At 46.5% G+C, this 24,743-nt stretch overlaps 1 protein-coding gene across 3 annotated transcripts in view; it reads left to right on the top strand.

Annotated features, from left to right (window-relative positions):
* The window catches only part of LOC121269030 (solute carrier family 15 member 2-like), a 169,856-nt gene that overhangs the window by 95,340 nt on the left and 49,773 nt on the right, over positions 1–24,743 (top strand). For all 3 annotated transcript variants that reach the window (XM_041173417.1, XM_041173418.1, XM_041173416.1), the window contains 8 exons: positions 267–344; positions 1,749–1,831; positions 5,762–5,854; positions 6,897–7,064; positions 9,496–9,584; positions 11,155–11,236; positions 12,143–12,259; positions 19,454–19,624. In XM_041173417.1, the coding sequence (XP_041029351.1) occupies positions 267–344; positions 1,749–1,831; positions 5,762–5,854; positions 6,897–7,064; positions 9,496–9,584; positions 11,155–11,236; positions 12,143–12,259; positions 19,454–19,624 (881 nt within the window). The remainder of the gene's footprint in view (positions 1–266; positions 345–1,748; positions 1,832–5,761; positions 5,855–6,896; positions 7,065–9,495; positions 9,585–11,154; positions 11,237–12,142; positions 12,260–19,453; positions 19,625–24,743) is intronic.

Raw genomic sequence — 24,743 nt, 5'->3', positions numbered from 1 at the left:
AACAGAACTGTTCAACTTCAATTCTGTTGAAGGGTCATGAGAACTCGAAACGTCAACTCGTTTCTTCTCCGCCGATGCTGCCAGACCTACTGAGTTTTTCCAGGTAATTCTGTTTTTGTTTTGGATTTCCAACATCCGCAGTTTTTTGTTTTTATCTCTAGTATGTACCAATGTCTGAGTGGTGTACCGTATTACATACACTGGAGAGTGTAGTGAAAGTGAAGGTAGTTACTGTTATATTAACTATGCTCTGTCTTTGCCCACAGAGGATGTCCAGTGTTTTGATTCAGACTGCTACACTCTGGCATTTGGAGTGCCTGCAATAACCATGTTATTTGCTTTAGGTAAGTTTAACTTTTGTGTGAACCTGCTTTCTGTGGACTCAATGCTGAACACACACATCTGGTGAGTTAAGATTTGCTAGTGTTTGTAGACGACTTATTAGAAGGGAAGTGTAAATTAAAGTTACCTTTAATATTATTCTTGCTTCTCTATGAAGCAGCTTGCAATCCATTTTAACCTTTGCCTTCCTCTCAGTGATTGAACACTGTTGTGCTCAGTTCCCGACCTCTTTTTCTCCCATCCTCCTGTTATTTATCTTTCAGTTTTCAGTTCTAACAAAGAGTTACACTGAAATGTTAACTTGATGCTAATTGACCCTCTATGTATCTCCTGCATGTTCTGTTATAATTCAAATTTCCAGCTTCTTTATTTTTACAATCACTTTAGTTTCTGTCCATTGTGTTCTGGGGAAGATCAGGTCCAATCTCTAGTCACACATGTGAAGGTCTTGAACCACTCATTAGGGAAGAGTAGCCTTCCTTGTGGTTTTAATTTTCACAGTATCTTTCTCTGTGGGTGCCAACCAAGGCTACAGAGTCCCTCCTACCCATGAAAGCGTGGGGTGGGGGGCTGGGGACTAGTCATACCCAATGGATACATGTACCCCCCAATGCATGTCAACACAGAATGTGGAAACGGTGGCCCAGTCGCTGTCTGGAGAGGGTCTTGAACTCAACCGGAACGCTATTCTGAACCAGTGATCACTTCAGCCAGATCTGAGAAACCGACTGGATGCCAGCCAAGTGCTTAGGGACCACAATTTAACTACACTCACCAGGCCTACCTGGATTGGAGCTCAAACCCTTTAGCTTCTGTGTCAGTGGCAGGACACAACCCCTGACTCCTCCCTTTTGTTTCAGCTGTTTATATCAACTATTAACTGAGAGGAAGGCAAAGATTAAAATGAATTGCAAACTGCCTCATAGAGAAGCAAGGATAATATTAAAGAAGGGATCGTTAAAAATTTGGTTTGAGATTAATTTTAAGAAGGAAGACAGAACTTTGGGGAGATGGATAAGTGGGAGTTGGTGGACAAATATGGGTGAGTAAGGACACCATTGCAGTAGTCAAGTCTAGAAGGGACAAAGATTTGTGTGAGAAGCTGACTTAAAGGTGGGGTGAGCAATGTTGCAGAAGTCTTAGTGATCGATTGGATTTGAGGCTTTATACTTAGCCCAGCAGGACACCAATGGCTACCATTATGTAAGTGTCACCATTAATGACTGCAGGACAGTGCACACACCATCCCTACAGGTTGAGATAGACCCCATGGTTGACGTACACTGCAGTCATTGCGTGCAGGGTAAATAATGTACAGTGAGGCTAAAATAAAGAACTTGTGTAATTGAATTGCGTTACTGAGAGATTAGCTCTCCATGCCTGAGCTAACATGTCATGTTTTTCAGTGATTTTTGCACTGGGCACCTCTACGTACAAGATTTATCCGCCTACAGGAAACCTATTCTGCCAAGTGTTATTTGCCACATGGGTAAGTCACAAAGCATTTGGAACATCACTGTCTGTGCGGCAAATCACTTTCTGTGTGGTGACTCGCTGATTGTATGCTGATGGAATTACCATGCTCTAGGACCTTTGAGTTGGTGACCTTGCGCTGCTAACAGATGCCAAGGATAAATCTGAGAAAATGAAGGTGGAACCCTGTTCAGCCTTTTCTCCTGTCTAGCTTGTGTTGTCCAGGTCTCACCACTGTAGGGAAGTGCGCTGAGCATGCAGGCTTGCTGGACTTGCAGTTTGGTTTTCTCAGTCAGGTTCCTGTTCCACATTCTCTACTCAGCTTGGACATAGCAGCTGCAGCTTTTGCAATGCATGTTGATTTCAGCATCAAGTGTCAGATTGCTAGTGATTGTAGAGCCTAAATATGTGAAGCTATCAACAATCTCCAGTGTCAGTGCTGATAGATAGCGGAATGGCAACATCCTGGACCATGACATTTTCCTCCTGATGTTGATGGTAAAATCAAACTCTTTACAATAGTGAGAGGGTCTATCCATTTGCCACTGAAGGTGTTCCTCAGTATGAAATGTTCGTGCAGCAGCGTCAATGTCAGCTTGGACCAAACCTCTGATGTTTTCTAGAATCTCAGGTGGGCTAGGTGAGCAGTTTTCCATCAGTTTGGATATGTAAGTAGACACCCTGTGTAGAAGAGCTGAAGGCATATGACAGCAGCAAAGAGAAGAATATGCCAAAGAGTCTTGGTGCCAGAACACAACCCTATTTGACCCCACTGGGGATCTCAGAGTGTTCTGATGTTGCCCCACCATAGCTGGCCATACCCATCATGCTGTCATGGCAAGAGGAGATCACATTCAGCAGATTCAGTAGGCAGCCAGTTTTCTTCAACAGCTTCAACAGCTTTCTCTGCTCACATGGTCAAGTGCCTCAGTGAGATCGATGAAGATGATATGTAGTACTCTCCTTTGTTCACAGCATTTCTCTTGCAGTTGCCAGGCTGAGAAGATCATGTCAATTGTAGACCTTCCAATTCTAAAACCACATTCGAATTCAGGGTAGATGTGTTTAGCCAGGATCTGCAGCCTGAAAAGGGGAACACAGGCAAATACCTTTCCCTCAGTGTAAAACAGGGAGATGCCTTGGTACTTGCTGCAATCGCTGCAGTTGTACTTGTTCTTGTACAGTGTCACAATCTTTGCATCACTCACATCCTGGGGCACTGCCTCCACCCTCCAGCAGAGACAGGGAAGTTCATACAGGTACTTCAGGAGCGCCATTTTCCTGTGCTTGATAAGTTCAGACAATATAGCATCAACACCTGGAACTTTGTCCATGGCAAGTGAGTCAAAAGCTTTGCTAAGCTCTTCCACTGTGGGTTCGACATTCAGCTCTGCCATGACAGTCAGGCTTTCTATGGGCCTAGAGCTTCCTCGGTGACAGTGTTCTCCCTAGAGTACAACTCAGAAGTAGTGTTCCATCCACCTCTTCAACTGTTTCTTGCATTTGGTGTTGATCTCCTCTGCCTTTGTTTTCAATTATTTGCTGATGGATCCACTGCCTTTTTGTTTCCATCATAAATGTCTCTAGAATTCCCTTGTTGAATGATACCTGGATATTTTGGCAAAGTTGTAACCAGTAATCACTAGCGCACTACCTAGCAACCTGTTGGACTTTACTTTGAGCAGCTCTCAGTGCATTCAGAGTCTTCGCACTTGGATCTCTCATGTAATTAATGAGAGTGTACTATTTGTGACAGGTTCCATCACAGTGATGTTAGCCTCAAACCAATCAGCATTTTCCTGCTCTTACTTCCCATCTGTTGAGCGTGCGGTATTGTAGATGGGGTCTCGAAGTATGTTCCATTTCGCTTCTGCACTCTGCGCGCCTGTTCAATTGAGTCATAGAGCTGTTGGTTTTTAGCTGGATAGGCAGTATGGCTGGTGTTGATATGAGGACGGAAATTCTGCTTTGAATGAAAAGACTTCAAGGGTTGCATCCTGACCCTGGTGCACACCAGGGAATGATCTGTATCACGGTCAGTGCTATAGTAGCTGTGTGTTTTGAGAATGTTGTTCAGACAGTTACGTTTGGTGATGATCAGGTCCAGCTGGTGCTAATGCCCTGATCGTTAATGTCTCCAGGACACCTTGTAGTTCGATTTGTTCTGAAAGAAGACGTTAGTTACTTAAAGTTTGTGGGAGCAGCAAAGCTCAAGTAGTCTCTGCCCTTTCTCATTTATCGTTCCCAGGCCATGATGTCCAAGGCAGAAGAGCCAGGCCTCATGGTCCATGCCCATTCTTGCGTCGAAGTCCCCCAGTAGGTAAAGATGTTCTGACTTAGGGATTCTACTGATAGCAATGGCTCCTCAGAGAACTGGTCTTTCACCTCTGCAGTGGAGCATAGCATTGGAGCATAGATACTCGTGAGGTTAATTGCTGCTGTATGAGTTGAGAGGTGTATGGAAAACCATTTGTGGGGGGTTCTATCATTGAGAGTAATGAGTTCCTTATAGCTAAGCCTACAACTTGCAAACACTTTTTCCCAGAATTCTTCCCTGCCAGATGAATGTGTAATATTTTTCTTTCAGTGAGCCACTTTTGGTGAGCCTGGTCTTTTGTGGGGAAGCTATGTCAATGTTCAGCTTATCAAATTCCATGTCAAGTATAGCTGTTTATCGACCAGCTTCAAGTTGTCTGTCAATCCCTTTCACATGGTCCTGATGTTCCAGCTTGCTAATCAGACTTCGCATCTTCTTTCTTTTTTATTGTTTTGTTTGTTTGCCTGGAGCGATGGATTCTGTCCATGCGTTGAGCATAGACTCTAAGCCCCAAGCAATATTGAAGCTGATGGGCTGTGGTGTCAGCTTCTGACTGTTGAAGGCTATCTGACTGGAAGTGGGTGGTGGCTGACCACTGGGACACGATGATCCCTCCCACCATCGGAGACAGCCCGTAGCATCCATTCTCTATGAGTTGGGCTTATTACCCATAGATGCTGTCTCCTGTGTTGTGTTAACATTCTGCTGAAATACTGGAGTGTCCTCTCCAGGGCACAAGCCTGGGAAAAATATTTGGATATCCAGGGCTGCCTAAACATCGGGATCCCCCCTCTCAATCTCCTCATTTGGGTCCAAAAGAATGCAAAACACTATGTTTGGTCACAGGCGTTGCCAGAAAGATGACATATTTATTCATCAGTCTGCTTTTGGGCTCCACTCCATAGCTTTTGCCAGGGTTTACTCCATAAGTCTTCAAATCTCCTGAGGTACCCATAAAGCAGTGGAGCTATGTGTCAATAGCTGGGAGTTTGGTTCATGAGTGCCAGGCTGTGTCCACACGCTGGTGGGCTTGTACACTGAATGACTGGGGGCCAAGTCCCCTCTGAGTTCCTCTGAAGCTCCAACCTGGGGCTGCGAGGGACCCAGTTTCTGTGTGGTGCCACGAGGAGGCAAAACTGAGGACTTGCTGATGGAGAGACTGTGTAATGACAGGGAGAGACTTACACATTTGAATCTTGTTTTCACAATGCTGCTATCATGCAGTGTAGGCTGAAAATGAGAAATAAACTAGCACACAAAAATGGAAAGCATGCTAACTGTCTTCACCCACACACTAGATGCATCACATCAACCTGTTGGACACAGGGGCGTTTGATGGGGACAGTGTAGAGGGAGTTTTACTCTGAATCTAACCTTGTGCTGTACCTGCCCTGGGGGTGTTTGGTGGGACAGTATAGGGGGAGCTTTACTCTGTAGCTGACCATGTCCTATTCCCAACACTATTGATAAGCGCAAAAACATCTTGATAAACATTATGTGAATCATGCCGATTATATCACTGAATGAACTATTATGACAGGCACCCATTGTGAGATGGGGTGAAGTTGCAGCTAGTGTTCTGTCTCACACTATGGAATAGATAAACTTTGTCCTATTTGTGTTGAACAGAGTGCCATCATAAACAAGGTCAAATGGTACATGAGTAAAAAAAAGGATGGAGCTAAAGAGCATTGGCTGGATTGGGCTGACCAGAAATATGAGGTAGGTAACTCTGTTCTCCCTGTTGCCATGACAGTACCATGCATAGAAATGGACTGAATGATAGGCCTTGAGATTCTTGGCTCAGAATAGGCCGATTGGATGATTTCTGCTGTAGAGATGGGACTGAACCATGGGGCAGAATCCAGTTCTACTGGAATTCCTCCCCATTTGCAACAGCCCATAAATTCCGCTGGGGCTGGGTGGGGGAGGGGGTGGTGTGGTGGGGGGGAGGCGGGGGTGGGTGGTAAAGGGTCTTTTAGCTGTTTGCCATTAAGCAACCTTTTGTTTCCCAGTTGTTTTCTTAGTTTCCTGCTGTGATGTCTCTCTCCAGGCTCCACAAGGAAGGTTTACACCCTCGCTCTTCTGAGTTTACTATGCTCTTTTGTAGAGTCTATGGTGACATTAAACATGTTGATGTTTCACTTTCTTATAACCCTACTACGCTTGTCTGGCAAGAACGGTGACAGAAGTCCAAACCTCTGCCCATTCTGCTAGTGAAAAAGCCACACAAAGTTGTGTAACAAAGGAACAAACCCATGACATGTAGAATGTTCCTCACATGATCTTGACAAAGGACCTTGACCTCAATAGGGTTGCCAACTCTGGTGGGACATATTCCGAGAGGTGCTATCTTATGACCTCTTGCTGTCAGACACTCTCCCTCCATATCACTGCCATTAGTCACCTGACATGTCCATCTACAGGGAGCCCCATCTTCCACCATCTTCAGAAATGAACAGATTCTCCATTACCGAGTTGGTTCATTCTTGACTGTTAGCCAAACAACCTTTTTCCCACTTCAGGTATCTTTGTAAGTAATATTCAAAACATTCATTTTTTCTTTAAACACAATTGGTTTTTTTTTCTCCTGAGTGTTGCCCACTGCAGTGCCCTGGAGAATGGACTTTAATTTTTGGAGACTCCAGGGCAATTCTGGTGGGTTGACAACTCTGGGCCCCACTCTGCTCCCCTGACATGGGTCAACAGGTAGAAATTAATTTGCAAGTGTTGTATTTGTTATTTGTCTTTCTCTGTTTTTCAGCAAGAGATCATCAATGATGCAAAGCGGCTGTACAGCGTGCTGGCATTATACCCACTGCTGCCAATGTACTGGGCACTTTATGAGCAGCAGGGCTCACGATGGACACTTCAGGCCCAAGAGATGGACAGGAATGTGGGATCTATCAGACTGAAACCTGACCAGCTGCAGGTACAGCCCCTGCTCAGATCTTCCAGCAGTGACAGGGCACAGCTAAGATACTGGCTTAATTGATTCCAGGGACAGGAACATTTCTAAGTGGTGACAAATTGTTGGGCCTTCATACTCAAGGGATCTTTTCTCACATCCTGAATGCCTCTGAGTGGGGTATGGGAAATAGCTCATACAATAGTATTTACACCGGGAAGAGACAGGGCATTGTGGAGAGCGAGGAACAGTGGGATTCATTTTAGATTGCTCTAGCAAATAGCATGAACCCATAATCACATGGAGAGAATATGGATTATAAAACCATAGAATTGTTACAGTACAGAATAAAACTATTTGGCCTGTTGTGTCCAAGTTGGCTCTCTTCAAGAGCAACTCAGATATTCCTGGTCCCCTCCCCATTCCCCGTAGCCCTGTAATTTTTTTTTTCTCTTCAGGTGCTTATCCAATTCCCTTTTGAAAGTTACAATTGGATCTATCTCCACCACACTCTCAGGCAGTGCATTCCAGATCCTAATCACTCGCTGTGTAAAAAGGCTTCTCCTCATCTCACCATCGGTTTCTTTGCCCTTCCCCTTATATCAGTGTCCTTTGGCCAATGGGAACAGCATCTCCCTAACAATTCTGCCTACCCCATCCCCCCGCTCATAATTTTGGGCATCTCTGTCAAATCTCCTCTGAACCTTCTTTCCTCTAAGGAGAACAGTCCCATCTTCTCCAAACTATCCATGCCACTGAAGTCCCTCATCCACTGAAGTCTCTCATCCACTGAAGTCCCTCATCCCTGCAACTAACGTTGTATGTCTTTTCTGCACTGTCTCTAAAGCCTTCACGCCATTCCTAGAGTGTAGTGCCCAGAACTGGACATAATACACCAGATCAGGCTGAACCAGTATTTTATGAAGGTTCATTATAACTTATTTGCTCTCTGCCTCTATTTACAAAGTCCAGGATCCTGTATGCCATCTTAACCACTTTCTTAACTTGTCCTGCCACCTTCATTGATTTGTGAACATATACCTGCAGATATCTGTTCCTACACCTCATTTATAATTGTGACCTTTATTTTACTTCTCCTCATTTTTGCTAAAATAAAACACTTCCACACTGCTCTGCATTAAATTACACCTTCCACCTGTCTGCCCATTCCAGCCTGTCTGTGTCCTCTTGAAATCAATCACTATCCTCCTCACATTTCATAATACTTTCAAGTTTTCTATCACCTGCAAATTTTGAAATAGTGCCCTTTACACCTAAATCTAAGCCATTAGTATAGATCAAGAAAAGTAGTGGTCCTAGTACTGACCACTGGGGAACCCCACTGTATGCCTTCCCCCAGTCTGAAAATAATTGTTCATCGCTACTCTCTGTTTCCTGCCACTCAGCCAACTTTGTATCCATGCTGCCATTGCCCCTTTTATTCCATGGGCTTCAATTTTGCCTATTAGGTGGCACTTTATCAAAAATCTTTTGGAAGTCCAAATACATGAAATCAAATATAAAAGCAAAGTACTCCGGATGCTGGAAATCTGAAATAAAAACGGAAAATGCTGGAAAAACTTAAGCTTAGCTCTGAAGAAGAGTCATATGGACTCGAAACATTAACTCTGTTTCTCTCTCCACAGATGCTGTCAGACCTGCTGAGTTTTTTCTGTTTTTATTACATGAAGTCAAAGGCTCATTACCTTCATCAATCCTCTCTGTTACCTCATCAAAAAACTCAATCACATGAGACAAACATGATTTACCTTTCATTAATTTATGCTAGCTTCCCTTAATTAATCCACACTTGTCATGACTGTTAATTTTTTCCTGGATTATTGTTTCTAAAAGCTTTTCCACCACCTTGGTTAAACTGACTGTAGTTGCTCAGTTTTTCCCTTCACCATGTTTAAAACAAGAATGTAACACTTGCAATTTTCCAGTCCTCTGATACTGCCCCCTGTATCTAAGGAGGATTGTAAGATTATGCCCAGTGTCTCTGCAATTTCTTCCCTACTTCCCTCAGCATCATTGCATTACATCTCATCTGGTCCTGGTAAATTAGCGACTTGAATTCTAGCAAGCCTTTCTCTTTATCAGATTTTATCCCATCTGTAGGTCTCTGGCACTATTTTCCACAGGCTCGTTCTCTCTTCACAGTCATAGAGAGAGGGACATTTGAACTCCAGTGTTGGTAGGGAAGGGGAAATGAATTCCACAAACCTAGGGAGAAGGGCATGAGCTCCAGGATCAGCAGGGAGAGAGTCAAGAGCCTCACAGTCACAGGAAGAGAGAAATGAACTCCAGAGTTAGCAAGAAGAGAGTTATATGCCCCAGAGTTAGCAGAGCTGAGAACTCCATTATTCTAAAAGGTTCAAGCCCTCGCACTCAGCAGGGATATTATTCTAACTCATGGCCCTTCATTTATTAAAATGATTCTACTCTGTTCCAGAGCCTGAACGTTTTATTTGTGCTGTTGCTGTTGCCGCTATTTGAAGGGTTCATCTATCCTCAATTTGAGAAGAGAAAGCTCCTGATTCAGTAAGAACATCCATCTGTCCACCTAACCTTACCCAGCCCATCCCGAGAATGTTCAATATAACTCACCTCACCCAACACACTGAAACATCTTAGAGAATAAATGAAAAACCACAGATGCATGCATTCATGTGATGCGAGGGCTCCTGGATTCTTTTGGAATCTTTCACTGGGCCATGTGTTGTCAGAGGCCAGTGGTGAGAATCCTTGTTGCAAAAGAGACCCATTGATGAGAATCACTCTATTACAGAGGTTCTAATGATGAGAGTCACTCTATAACAGGGATCTTGATGGGGATAGTTGGTCTGTAACAGGGGTCCTGATGGAGACAGTCGGTCTATAATAGGGATACTGATGGTGAGACTCACTCTATAACAGGGATCCTGATAGAAGCAGTCAGTCTAAAACAGGGATTCTGATGCTGAGACTCACTCTATAACAGGGATCTTGATGGAGAGAATCGGTCTACAACAGGGATCCTGTTGGAGGCAGTCGGCCTATAATAGGGATTCTGATAGAGAGACGTGCTCTATAACTGGGATCCTCATAGAGAGACTACCTCTGTAGCAGGGTTCCTGATGGACAGACCTGGTCTATGGCAGGGATCTGGATGGAGAGACTCCCTCTATAATTGGGATCTTGATGGAGAGATGTAATCCAAAACAGGGACCTTGATGAAAAATCCCCTCTAAAACAGGGATGCTGATGGAGGGACTACCTCTAAAACAGAGGTGAGACTGTCTCTTTAACTGGGGTCCTGATGTAGAGATTCTTGTATTAAAGAGACGAGGAGAATTTATTTTATGCAGCAGTTGTTCTAATCTAGACTATATGATTTGTACCACAGAAACGGACTCAATAGTAACTTTCAAAAGGGAATTGGATACATACTTGATAAGTTAATTTTCAATGTTGTTGGGAAAGAGCAGGGTAGTTGGATTAACTGGATAAAAGATTTTTGGGATAGGTAGAATGTAGAGTTGAGGCCACAATCAGATCAGCCATGATTTTATTGAATGGCGGAGCAGGCTCGAGGGGCCGAATGGCCTACTCTTGCTCATAATTTTTATGTTCATATGTTTTGTATGGATGACAGGACCAAAGTTCTGGCATAGTCACAATAGACTGAATGGCCTCCTTCTGGGCTATATCATTTAATGATTCTATGACAGAGGCCCTAATGGTGAGTCACACTTTAACAATATAGGGGGCCCTGATGCTAACACGTATTATCTGTATACTTGATTAGATCCAGCCTGTAATCTGTCCCGGGTAACTGTTACTCTATATAAATCCCTACCGAATGACTCGATTAGATGTCAGCCTGTAACTCTGGGTATGCTATTTTATGTTTAAACCACCCAAATTCCTTGATTAAATGCCAGCCAGTAAATCTCCCTTGTTCTGATGTTTAAATCTGATATTTAATTCACACTCTCTTTTTCTGATGATTAACTCTCTCTCTCTTTCTGACGATTAACCCTCTCTCTCTCTTTCTTTCTCTCTCTAGCTATCTCTTTCTCTCTCTCTCATTGTGATGATTAACTCTGTCTGATTTGTTGCTACCCTAAAGGCCAGTCACACGGATGTCTGTTGGAATGCTGGGAGCTGCTGTTGCGTTCTGTATCACCGGGATTCTCCAGGTGCAGATTCAGGTGAGGCAAGGCTTGATTCAGTGGGAAGCTACAGATTGTTCTATAGCTTTCATTTAATTATTTGTACATTTTGGAGAGAATATTTGTACATGGTTGATTTTAATACTGATTGAGGAGGGTGGTAGCTACAGATTGTGGTTCAGGTTAACTGAAGCTACATTTAGCCTTAAATACAATTGTGAGAGACAAAATAACCCGTGCTGTACCTGTCCTGGGAGTGTTTGATGGGGACAGTGTAGAGGGGGCTTTACTTTGTATCTAACCCTGTGCTGTACCTGTCCTGGGAGTGTTTGATGGGGACAGTGTAGAGGGGGCTTTACTTTGTATCTAACCCTGTGCTGTACCTGTCCTGGGAGTGTTTGATGGGGACAGTGTAGAGGGGGCTTTACTCTGTATCTAACCCCGTGCTGTATCTGACCTGGGAGTGTTTGATGGGGACAGTGTAGAGGGGGCTTTACTCTGTATCTAGCTCATGCTATACTTTGGGTGTTTGATGTTGACCCTTTGTGCCTGAAATAGGAAATATTCCAATTCCTGCTGCAGTCAGCTCTCCCTTTGATGAACTCAGTACCTAAATATAAAGAGCTGATGCTGGTTAGTAGAGCACAGGACGATGGAGTTGCCAATCCCACGTCTTTGGGAGATATTGATTCATGTACTTATTCCAGCGGTGGCACAAAGTGACATCTGCTCCTTTGTGGCAATGGCACTCCTAACCCCTTCTACTGTCAAACAAACTTAGTGTCAGGAACAACAGATGAGGGCTAGTTCATTCCAAGCTGTGGTGGAGGTTGCAGTGAGAAGGGTTATAAAAGGTGGTCAGAACTGAACATCTCTCAGCAGGTAGTGTAGAAACTTCAAATTCCTCTGGAACTCCTGATGTTTGACAAGGATATTTTTTCACAGAAGTGGCAGGTTATGCCTCACCCGGATGGTATGACTGAATTGAAAATATTTAATGGAGCAACTTGCCAAGTTAACATTGACTTCTTAGACCATCACATTGTAATGGACCCACAAACGGTAAGAATGGATTCCATTGCGGCTTCTTGTTCAATGATTTAACATTATCATCAAAAGAACTGATGGGGAGATGCCACGCAATAATTCAAGTATTTATGCTTATCCCCAAAGTGAGCAGTAGGACGATGCATAAAGAAAGTTAGAAAATTGCATTTATATAAGTTCTTTCACATCCTCGGGATGTCCCAAAGTACTTCACAGCCAATGAAGTATGCTTGAAGTGCAGTCATTGTTCTAATGTAGGAACCATAATTGCCAGTTTGTGGACATAAGATTCCACAAACAGCAATGTGATCACCTGTTTTAGTGATGGTGATTGAGGGATAAATATTGGCCAGGATATGAGGGAGAACTCCCTTGGTCTTCTTTGGGTAGTGCCATGTTTAACATCCGCCTGAGAGGGCAGAAGGGCCTTTGTTAGTGATTCATTATGATAGGTGGCACCTCTGACCATGCAGCACTCCCTCAGTACAGCACTAGAGAGTCAGCCTAGACTGTGTGCTCAAAGGTCTGGCATGGGGCTCAACCCCCAACCTCAAAGGCCAGAGTGTTACCAACTGAGTCAAAAGAATTCTCTTCCATAAGGGATGGATTCTGCTCCATCGCCACACCTGAAATCATGGGCAGAATTTTCCCGTTGGCATGTGTGGGCGGGCCCTGCACGCCGACGGGTAAAATGACGGGCGGTGAGGTCAGGTGAGCGTCCCGACATCGCTGCGCGCCATCGCGATATTTCAGTGGGCGGGTGTGCCATGATCCCCCATGCGCGCCCGCCATTAATTAAGGAGCCACTTAAGGCCCTTGAGGCGCCAACCGACGCCGATTTTTCGGGGCCCATGCGATCTTCAGGATGTCACACAGGTGCAACAGGCAGGCGGGTAGGTGACGTTTGTATAAACCTCATCCACAGGTGGGATAAGAGGGGTCAGTGGGGTTGCGAATGTGCTCAGTCAGATATTTATTTTTGTAAGTTACCGAGACTTGCCTGTGTGAGCAGAAATACTGCAGAACTCTCACCAGCTGCTTGGACAGGAGTAACAGCCTTCAGGTCAGCACTCTGCAGGGAAGAAACCTTTTTGGGGCCTACAGATTTCAGGAAGCCTTCCCTTAGCCTGGGAATGGGAGTTGTGCTCTCCACAGGAGGCACCTCCTATGAGGAGGAAGGGAGGGCTACAAGGGTGAGGAGGCTAGTTGTGCACATTCAACTCCAGGGGAGCCACCTTTGGGAGGAGAGGCGCAGGCACAAGGGGCGCAGGGCCAACAGAAAGCCCAAGGTGGAAGGGGTCAAAAAGACGCCACCATCCTGCTGCCAGGGTTTACAGGCGGTGAAGCAGCTACCTCAATATGTCTGAGGTGCAGTGCCAAAGGAGGCTCTGTCTCTTGAGGGAGACAGTCAACTTTATCTGTCAGATGATTGGGCCTGAGATCTCCTCTAACTGTGTGGTGGACACCCCATGCCAGCAGCTCTGAAGGACACAGTTGCCCTCAACTTCTATGCCTCTGGCTCTTTCCAGGGGTCGGGTGATCTTTGCGGAGTCTCCCAGTCAGCTGTCCGCACTTGTCAAGCAGGTCACAGACGCTCTGTTCAGACGGGCGTTGACCTTCATCTACTTCTGCTGCGACCAGGCAGCCAGAAGCTTCGCGGCCATTGCTGGCTTCCCCCGTGTCCAGGGTGCTATAGACTGTACACATGTGGCCATCAAGGCACCAGCAGGTGAGCCCGGTGCCTTCGTCAACAGGAAGGGCTTCCTCTCCATGAACGTGCAGATAGTGTGTGATCACAGGCTGCAGATTCTACAAGTCTGTGCAAGGTACCCAGGCAGCTCCCACAACGCCTACATCCTCAGACACTCCCAGGTGCCGGGGCTCTTCAGTGCTCTGGCTCGGGTGGATGGATGGCTGCTGGGTGACAAGGGCTATCCCCTCAGAAGGTGGCTCATGACGCCTCTCCACCATCCAATAACAGAAGCTGAGCAGCGGTACATTAGGAGCCACGGCACCACAAGGGATGTGGTGGAGAGAACCATCGGTCTTCCCAAGATGCGCTTCCAATGCCTGGACCGCTTGGGGCGCACTCCAGTACCCCCCAGATCGTTTGTCACTGATAGTAGTTGCATGCTGCACTTTCCACAATCTTGCGCTGGAAAGGGGCGATGCTGTGGACAAAGAAGATGTAGACGCAGTGTCTGCGGCTGCACACATTGAGTCCAGCAATGAGTCCGAGGATGAGCACGCACAGGGAAACGCTGAGGAGGTAGACGCTGACCTGCGGATACTCCAGGGAGGCAGGGACATCTTGGAGGCTTTAATCCAATGAACCTTCAGCTAGGACACCTCAGATGGATCTCCAACAAAAGCCTGTGCTGTAGGCTCCATATTCGATACCCGAGTGCTACATCTGCCTGGACTGGGACATTAACTAAGGGCCAGGTCAATAAAGCTCAATGTGACACAACAAACTCATAACATCACGGGTAACTGTCCACCTGCAGAGGAAAAGAGTCACCCTCAGCCACGGTCACATGTCTAAATTTAATGATATAACAAAATGATCTTAAGGAAACAAAACGACAAAGGTGTTAAACTAATCATGACCTCATTACAGGCAACACAAAAGCACCAGCGAGAAGCCCGTGGTGTGCCTAAGGTGCCTTAAATCTATGTTTCCGGGTGCTATGTCTAGGTCTCCCCCCCTCGCTGGCACTGGCACCTGAGACAGCCTTCTCACTGTGCTGTCCTGTTGGCCTCGATGACCTTGGCGGACGTCCTCTGGCCTGTGGAGCCTGTGCTGGTCCTGCCTGGGAAGGAGCGGCCAGTTTCACAGCTGGCATCTCCCCAGTCGTCGCAGCCTCACTGGATGCAATGGTCACTGGCAGAAGGCGGAGGAGCTGCTGCCCTCATCCGGAGCGCCCTGAGAGGAGCCCGCAGAGACACCAGGCAGCTGCTGCACAGACATGAGGTCGCTTCGGACCTTCTTGCTCACCATAGATGGATGGGCCCCAAGCTGGGAAACTTGGTTTCCAGACCATCTCCCACACTGGCACTGACCAGCTGAGGTCAATGCCTATGTGAGCCTATGTGAGCCCTGATTGGTCTCCTGGAGGAGTCTCGCCATGAGAGTCGCCATTCTCTCCACGGAGGAAATATGTTGCTTGGCCATGAGGCTCATTGCATCGGCGAAGGTCCGCGTGGGCTCCTCCACCACAGAGACCAAGCCAAGCATAGCCTCATGTATCTCCGCCAGATCTTCCTACACACCCTCTGGACTTCCAGCGTTTGCTGCCTCATTGACGACTCTAGAGGCACAGCATCAGCAACCGACTGAGCATGTGCCTGGTCCCCTGCAGTCCTCCGACTGTTAGCCCCATGGGCACTTTTCGTCTCCACCAGCTCCTCCAGCGACTGTGAAGTGCCCTTACCATTGTGCCCCGGGATACTAGCTGATGATCTAATTCTCACCGAGGTGCCAGTATCTTGCTGGTGCCTGCCTGGCAGAGATGGTGTGACGCATTTGGCTTAGAGACTTCAGGACCCTCAGGTGTGAGAGGGGGCCCCTGTGTCCTCCCGGCCCTGATCCGCTGGTGCTGAAAGGAAGAACAATGATGTTTGATTAGTTAAGGTGGAGACAATGTCAATGTGTATCTCTGTCCCCCAGATCATTATGCACTCATCCTTCCATAAGCAATGGTCAACCCATGTTGCAAACTTCAATCACTAAACATTCAGCAGTGCCATGGCTGCTGGGACATCAATTGTGACCTCAGTGCTGGGCACGCATACCTGCCCATGGCCTCCCAGCCTCACCGACATCAGTGGACCTGGGCGCATGGCATCTCTCCAGATCAAGGGCCTCCTGCTCGAACCTGGTGATGATGGCCAACTGGGCCGGCCCTCCGCCAGTCCTCACCCGCTCTGCGGCATTATGAATATTCTTCTCCTGAAAAGGAGAGAAGAGCATTGGTTAGTGCAACTTGTACCTGGAATCTCTTCGCTGCCGTCCCACCCCAACCAGAGTGGGACGTTGCAGGGCCCCAGACCCTCCTCACCCCACAGCTGCCAAACACACTCTCAAAGATGCCAGGCCTGTTCCCCCACCTTGGCCACATGCTGCCGACATCACATTTGGCACCACACGGTCTGACCTTCCATAGCAAGGAGGCGCAAGCACGTGGAGCGCAAAGGACACCAGATCGATCAGTGCCAATGCCACCTGGGAAGCTCCCCTCCCAGCATGTCAGCACCCTGACTTGGACATGTCCTGGAGTTCCAGCTCTGTGCCCAGGTGCAGATCCTCCAGGTTGACCCCAAAACAGTCATGTGGGTCTCAGTGTACCACATGCTGCAGGTGCAGAACCCATCTCTTCACCACCGTCTCAGGGTGACCTCAGCATGGGCAATATCTGCTGGCCCACCCAGTGAAGGACACAAGCTGTCAATGATTTGATGCAGTAACTGCATTCAGAGTTGGGTGGGGGGGGTCGTTGGCAGCCAGGTGGGAAAGCCTACCAGCTGGGTTCACTGACCATTGCCAACATGGTCCTCATCCTTTCCGAGCGCAAGAGGTTGTTAAATCGCTCGCGACACTGGATCCAGTTGCTCCGCACCACGTTGCGGGAGCTCACCACCTCCGCCACCTCCTCCCAGGCACGTTTGGTCATGTGGGGGGGCCTCGCCCTCCTCCTCGAGGAGGGCAGCAAGGCAATCATCTGAGAAACGAGGGGTACATTGGCCCCTGGCCCTACACTCCTGCCTGGCCTGCTCACCAGCAGCGCTCTGAGGAGCCATAAAACCATAAGACATAGGAGCAGAAATTAGGCCATTCCCTTCCACTGGCCGTGATTCGCAGCCTTTGCAAGGCTGCAGCAGCCTTTTAAACAGGCTGCTGGGTTGTCATTGGACCCAGTGGTCATAGCAGTCCCACCGCTGCCCGCCCACTCCTGCTGTCCTGGGGAGCTGCGTTTTATGCTGGGTGGCCCACCTGCCCGACTGGCAGAAAATTCTGCCCCATGTATGATTTTGATGGATAATGTTGGTAAGTGCAGGTGATGAGGTGGGGTCAGCTCCAGGTCCCCTGATGGATTGATCTTCATTCCACTTTACTTACCACTGCTTCTTGGAGATGCCATGTATAAGACTGCATTAGGCCTTGGGAGGTTGGGTAGGGGGAAGGGGGCAGTTGTGATGGACCCGGAATGCCTCCAGTGGAGGAGGATGCCTTGTCTTCTCTACCTGCAGCAGGCTCTGAGACTTGCCAGTTAAAGGCCTCAGTCTTGACTGAAGTCTTTAATGAGTCTTCAGTTCGGATCTTCATGACGTTTCGCTCATTTAAGACCCTTGCTGGATCTCTCACCAAACTGTTGGTGGGCTCCATCTTGATTACCTCCCAGAGGTGAGGGGTGTGCTTTATGTTTGTACTCAGTAAGCCTTAACTCTAGGCAATGGTTTGTGGCTGTGCCAGGTAGAGTGGGACAGGCAGAAGTCCTGCTCAGTCTGAACTTTGTCCTGTGCTGTCTTGACTCATAGTCTCATCCTCTTTGCATGCATTGCTCAATTGGTTGGTTTTGAGAAATAAAGTTTTTTACCCATAACACACATTGCTCAACAAAATAATGCCTCACATAGAAAAAGAACACCAATGTACAGTTTGTCAAAAACTTTTTAAAACCTTTGAATTGAAGACCAGAAGTGCCCAACAGTGCTGTGTGCTGACAGCACTGCTTCTAGTGACTGGTATCAGAGCAATGAAACATCCAATAGTAAATTACATAGAATTTTGTTGCACAGAAACAGGATATTCAGCTCTACAAGATCATCTTTTCATCTTACTTCACCTCACCTGATCAACTTTACCTTCCATTCCTAATTTCTCCTCATGGACTTAGCTGCCTTCCCTTAAATGCATTTGTAATAATTGTCACTCCATATGGTAGCAAGTTCCACATTCTAACCACTCAATGGGTAAAGAAGATTCTCCTGAATTTCCTCTTTGATTTATTAGTTTCCATCACACTTATGACCTCTAGTTTTTGACATTCCCACCAGTCATCTTGTCTATGCCATTCTCTACCCTACTGAACCCTTCCATAATTTTAAAGGCATCTATCAAGTACCTATGAGCCTTCTGTTTTCTGGAGTAAAGAACCCAGCCTGTCCAGTCTATAAATGATTAGATAGGCTGAGAAATGTACGTAGGAAATAATGCAAAAAAGGTAAAGGAAGAAAGTTAAATGGTTTCTGCCAGATTTCAAAGCACACACTCTATCCACTCAGACCTGTGGCCAGCATATCACGATTGACTGGAGACAGGATAATGTTTTATACTCCGATCCATTGAAAGCTCCAATATCTACACTTATAACTAAGGAGAACAATTAACACCTGCTTATAACAATAGTATCCAGTCTGCACTTTGGACTTTGGAATTGTTGAGGCAGCTTGTTCCAGAAACGCGCTCTGTAGCAAACACTGTCTTGTGCTATTGGGCAAGAGTTATTGCCTCAGAGTTACCATCGATACAAACCTCACTCCTGTGGCCATTTTGTATGGATGTCCCTGGACAGTGAATGTCAGAAGGCTCACCATCACCATCCAACAAGAGTTTCTGAATTGTTATCAGAGTCAGAAATCTGGACTGATGTTCCCCTCCCTAAATTGAGGAAGTCGAGGCCAATTATAGCCACCCTTTTCAACTTGCGGAGGTGACCCAACTCTTTACAGATTAGAGGGCAATAATTTAATGGTTGCAACTGTGACGACTAACTCAAAGGTCATGGGGTCAAGTCTCACCATGGCATGCTGTGAAATTGAGTTCAATAAATCTAGTGATTTGTGGTCTAACACCAAAAAAAAACGACAGTAACTGCATTGTTATTAAAAGAATTAACTTTTTCATTGATGCCCTCCAAGGAAGAGAGCTGCTGCCCCTGGCAGCTCAGGCCTGTGTGTGACTCTAGTCCCACACTGTGTGACTTACTCTAAAATACCACTTTCACAGGGCAGCTAGGGATGGATAATATAACCTTACAGAATCAGCCACATCCTGAGAACAAAAGGGAAAAACCCTGTGCGCTGTGAGTTGGATGGTTCAGTACCACTCGATTCATTGCCATCCCAGCCAACATGTAGCTGACTATACACAGAAAAAAGATCTCAATCTGCTTCCCAAATTGCCTTGAGTAACTTGTTTCTTTTCAGTTTTCCACCAGTTACCTTGTGCCTGTCGATACCCTCGGACTACACATTGTTCCAGTAAACTGTTCAGTGCTTCAGCTGCCAGTGGACATAAATGTCACAATGGACCCAAAGATCGGCAGTACATTTTTCATGGTGCGAGATTACAAAACCAGGGGACTTATTGTCAAACAGGTGAGCAGGAAGAAATAACAGGTAAAGATGGTGTGGTAAAAATGAAGCTTTTTTTTATTAATTCACAAGATGTGGGCATCGCTGGCTGGGCCAGTATTTGTTGCCCATCCGTAATTGCCCTTGAAAAGATGGTGGTGGCTGTTGTGCTCTTATAATGATATAAGTCCTTGAGCTTATTCGCCAAATAAAACACAAGGCAGCAATCACTCATAAGGGACTGGGTTAACACATTGTGTGCGTGTATATATATATATATATATATATATACACACACACGCAGTGACATACTCATATCCTTAAAGGTATACTACAACAGTGGTGAGCCACCTTCCTGAACCACTACAGTCCATTGCTGTAGATATGCACACAGTGCTGTTAGGAAGGTGGTTCCAGGATTTTGACCCAGCAACAGTGAAGGAATGGTGTGTGGCTGGGAGGGGAACTTGCAGGTGGTAGTGTTCACATGCAACTACTGCCCTTATCCTTCTAGATGGTAGTGATCACGGTTTTGGAAGGAGCCGTGATGAGTTGTTGCGATGCATCTTATAGATGGTACACATTGTTGCCACTGCATCGATGGTGGAGGGAGTGAACGTTAAGGTAGTGGATGGGGTGCTAATCAAATGGGCTGCTTTGTCCTGGATGTTGTCAAGCTTTTTGAGTGTTGTTGGAGCTGCACTCATCCAGGCAAGTGGACCGTATTCCATCACACTCCTGACTTGTACTTTGTAGATGATGGACAGGCCTTGGGAAGTCAGGAGGTGAGTTCCTCGCTACAGGATTCCTAGCCTCTGATCTTATCTTATAGCCACAGTATTTTTATAGTTGGTCCAGTTCAGTTTCTGGTCAATGCTAAATCCCAGGATGCTGATAGTGGGGGATTCAGTGATGGTAATGCCATTGAACGTCAAGGGGCAATTGTCAGATTCTCTTGTATTAAGACGTTCATTGCCTAGCACTTGTGTGGCGCGAATGTTGCTTGCTAGTATTAGCCCAAACCTGAATGTTGTCCAGGTTTTGCTGCTTATGGGCATGGGCTGCTTCAGTCTCTGAAGACTCATGGAGGGCACTGAACGTTGTGTAATCATCAGCGAACATCCCCGCTTTTCACTTTACGATAGATGGTTGGTCATTGATGAAGCAGCTGAAGATGGTTGGGTCTAGGACACTACCCTGAAGAACTCCTGCAGTGATGTCCTGGGACTGAGATGATTGACCTCAAACAACCACAACATCTTCCTTTGTGCTCTGAATGACTCCAAATAGCGGAGAATTTGCGACACCCCCCCCCACCTTCAAGATTCCCATTGTGGTATTCGGTCAAATGCTGCCTTGATGCCAATAACAGTCACTTTTGCCTCACCTCTTGCGTTCAGCTCTTTTGGACTAAGGCCGCGATGAAGCATGAGCTGAGTGACCCTGGTGGAACCCAAACTAAGCGTCAGTGAACAGGCATTGGCTAAGCAAGCACTTGATAGCACTGTTGATGACCCCTTCCATCACTTTACTGATGATCAAGAGTAGACATATTGGGTGGTAATTGGCCGGGTTGGATTTGTCCTGCTTTTTGTGTACTGGACATACCTGGGCAATTCTTCACATTGAAGGTAGATGCCAGTGTTGTAGCTGTACTGGAACAGCTTGGCTATTTCTAGAGCACAAGTCTTAAGTACTATTACTGGAATGCTGTTGGGGCCCATAGGCTTTTCAGTATTCAGTGCCGTCAGCTGTTTCTTGATATGACATGGAGTGAATCGAATTGGCTGAAGACTGGCCTTTGTGATGCTTGGACCTCAGGAGGGGGCTGAGATAGATCCACCAGGCACTTCTGGCTGAAGTTAACAGAATGCTTCAACCTTGTCTTTTGCACAGATGTGTTGGGCACCCCCATCATTGAGAATGGGGATGGGGAGCCTCCTCTTTTTTCCTACCTGGGAGCCAAGTAGAGGCAGTCGGGAACCGGGAGCAGCATAAATAGAGCCCGGGGATCGGAGAGTGGCCTTTCCCACCTGGGAGTCAAGCAGAGGCAGTCAGGGACTGGGACCAAATCTGAAGAAACTGAGTGGAAAAAACAACTGTGACATCACAGGAAACCAGTAAGTTGAGGCTGGTAACTGCTTGGTGTAAGCAACAAAAAAGCCAGTTTAAGATACAGGAGTTAAAGTAGATCTATAAATAACAAGAAGTAAAACTTTAAAATAAAAATTTAACATAAAATAATTAAAATAAAATAGTTAAAATAAAATTATTAAAATAAATACCAAAAAAAATACCAGTGTAATTAAGAAATGTGTAACTTTTAGTTGTAACTGTGGGTGGTATTAACATTTATTAAACACAGTAAATTGTAGTATACACAGGAATTATTCCAAATAAATTAAGAAAATAATTAAAATAATTAAAAAAAAATTTTATTCATTCATGGAATGTGGGCTTCGTTGCCTGAGCCAGCATTTATTGCCCATCCCTAGTTGCCCTTAAAAAGGTGGTGATGAGCTGCCTTCTGTTTGGTATAAGTACACCCACAGTGCTATTAGGAGGAGAGTTCCAGGATTTTGACCCAGCGACAGTGAAGGAATAGCGATATATTTCCAAGTCAGGATGGTGAGTGACTTGGGGGAGAAATTCCAGGTGGTGGCGTTCCCATCTATCTGCTGTCCTTGTCCTTCTAGATGATAGTGGTCGTGGGTTTGGAAGCTGCTGTCTATGGAGCTTTGGTGAATTCCTGCAGTGCATCTTGTAGATGGTACACACTGCTGCCACTGTGCGTCGATGGTGGAGGGAGCAAATGTTTGTGGGTGTGATGCAAATCAAGCGGACTGCTTTGTCCTGGATGGTGTCAAGCTTCTTAAGTGTTGTGGGAGCTGCACTCATCCAGGCAAGTGGGGAGTATTCCATCATGTTCCTGACTTGTGCCTTGTAGATGGTGGACAGGCTTAAGGGATTCAGGAGGTGAGTTACTCATTGCACGATTTCTATCTTCTGACCTGCTCTTTTAGCCACAGTATTTATATGGCTAGTCCAGTTCAGTTTCTGGTCAGTGGTACCCCCCAGGATGTTGATAGTGGGGGATTCAGTGATGGTAGTGCCATTGAATGTCAAGGGGCAATGGTTAGATTCTCTCTTGTTGGAGATGGTCATTGCCTGGCACTTGTGTGGCGCGAATGTTTCTTGCCACTTGTCAGCCCAAGCCTGGATATTGTCCAGGTCTTGCTGCATTTGGACATGGACTGCTTCAGTATCTGAGGAGTCACGAATGGTGCTAAACATTGTGCAATCATCAGCGAACATCCCCACTTCTGACTTTAAATTGGAAAGAAGGTCATTGATGAAGCAGCTGAAGATGGTTGGGCCGAGGACACTACCCTGAGGAACTCTTTCAGTGATGTCCTGGAGCTGAGATGACTGACCTCCAACAACCACAACCATCTTCCTTTGTGCTAGGTATGACTCCAACCAATGGAGATTTTTCAGTCTAATTCCCATTGATTCCAGTTTTGCTCGGGCTCTTTGATGTCACACTCTGTCAAATGCAGTCTTGATGTCAAGGGCTGTCATTCTCGCCTCACCTCTGGATTTCAGCTGTTTTGTCCATGTTTGAACCAAGGCTGTAATGAGGTCAGGAACTGAGCATCATCAGCGAGCTGGTTATTGCTAAGCAAGTGCTGCTTCATAGCACTGTTGATGAGCTCTGCCATTACTTTACTGATGAACGAGAGTAGAGGGATGGGCGGTAACTGGCTGGGTTGGATTTCTCCTGCTTGTTGTGTACAGGACATACCTGGGCAATTTTCCACATAGCCAGGTAGATGCCAGTGTTGTAGTTGTACTGGAACAGCTTGGCTAGGGGCATGGCTAGTTCTGGAGCACAGGCCTTTAGTACTGTTGCAGGAATATTGACAGGGCCCATAGCCTTTGCAGTATCCTGTGCCTTCAGCCATTCCTTGATATCACGAGGAGTGAATTGAATTGGCTGAAGACTGGCATTTATAATGCTGGGGATCTCTGGTGGAGGCCGAGATGGATCATCCACATGGCACTTCTGGCTGTTATGATGTGGCAGGGCTGCAGAGCTTAGATCTGATCCGTTTGTTGTGGGATCACTTAGCTCTGTCCATCACTTGCTGCTTATGCTGTTTGGCATGCAAGTATTCCTGTGTCACAGTTTCACCAGGTTGACACCTCATTTTAAGGTATGCATGGTGCTGCTCCTGGCATGCACTCCTGCACTCTTCATTGAAGCAGGGTTGATCCCCTGGCTTGATGGTAATGGTAGAATGAGAGATATGCCAGCCCATGAGGTTACAGACTGTGGCTGAGTGCAATTCTGCTGCTACTGATGCTGCTTCTGAGCGCCTCATGGATTCCCAGCCTTGAGTTACTAGATCTGTTTGAAATCTATCCCATTTAGCATGGTGGTGGTGCTGATGGAGGGTATCCTCAATGTGTAGGTGGGACTTCATCTCGACAAGAACCATGCGGTGGTCACTCCTACCGATACTGTCATGGACAGATGCATCTGTGGCAGTGAAGTATGTTTTTCCATCTTGTTGGTTCCCTCACTACCTGCTGCAGACCCAGTCTAGCAGCTGTCATTTAGGATCGGCCAGCTACCGAGCCACTGTTGGTGATGGACATTGAAATCCTCCACCCAGAGTACATTCTGCACCCTTGCCATCCTCAGTGTTTCCTCGAAGTGGTGTTCAACATGGAGGAGCACTGGTTCATCAGCTGAGGGAGGGCTGTAGCTGGTAATCAGCAGAAGATTTCCTTGCCCATGTTTGACCTGATGCCATGAGACTTCATGGGGTCCGGAGTCGATGTTGAGGCCTCCCGGGGCAACCCCCTCCCGAATGTATACCACTACACCACCACCTCTGCCAGTGGGACAGGACATACCTAGGGATAGTGACGGCAGTGTCTGGGACATTATCTGTAAGGTATGATTCTGTGAGGATCACTACATTAGGCAGTTGCTTGACTAGTCTGTGAGACAGATCTTCCAATTTTGGCCCTAGCCTCCAGATGTTAGTGAGGAGGACTTTGCAAAGTTGACAGGGCTGAGATTGATTGTGTTGTTGTTTCTGGTGCCTAGGTTGATGGTGGGTGGTCCGTCAGG

The sequence above is a fragment of the Carcharodon carcharias genome, chromosome 23 (assembly GCF_017639515.1).
Source record: "Carcharodon carcharias isolate sCarCar2 chromosome 23, sCarCar2.pri, whole genome shotgun sequence".
In the NCBI taxonomy this organism is placed as follows: Eukaryota; Metazoa; Chordata; class Chondrichthyes; order Lamniformes; family Lamnidae; genus Carcharodon; species Carcharodon carcharias.
This window is presented reverse-complemented; position numbering and strand designations above follow the sequence as displayed.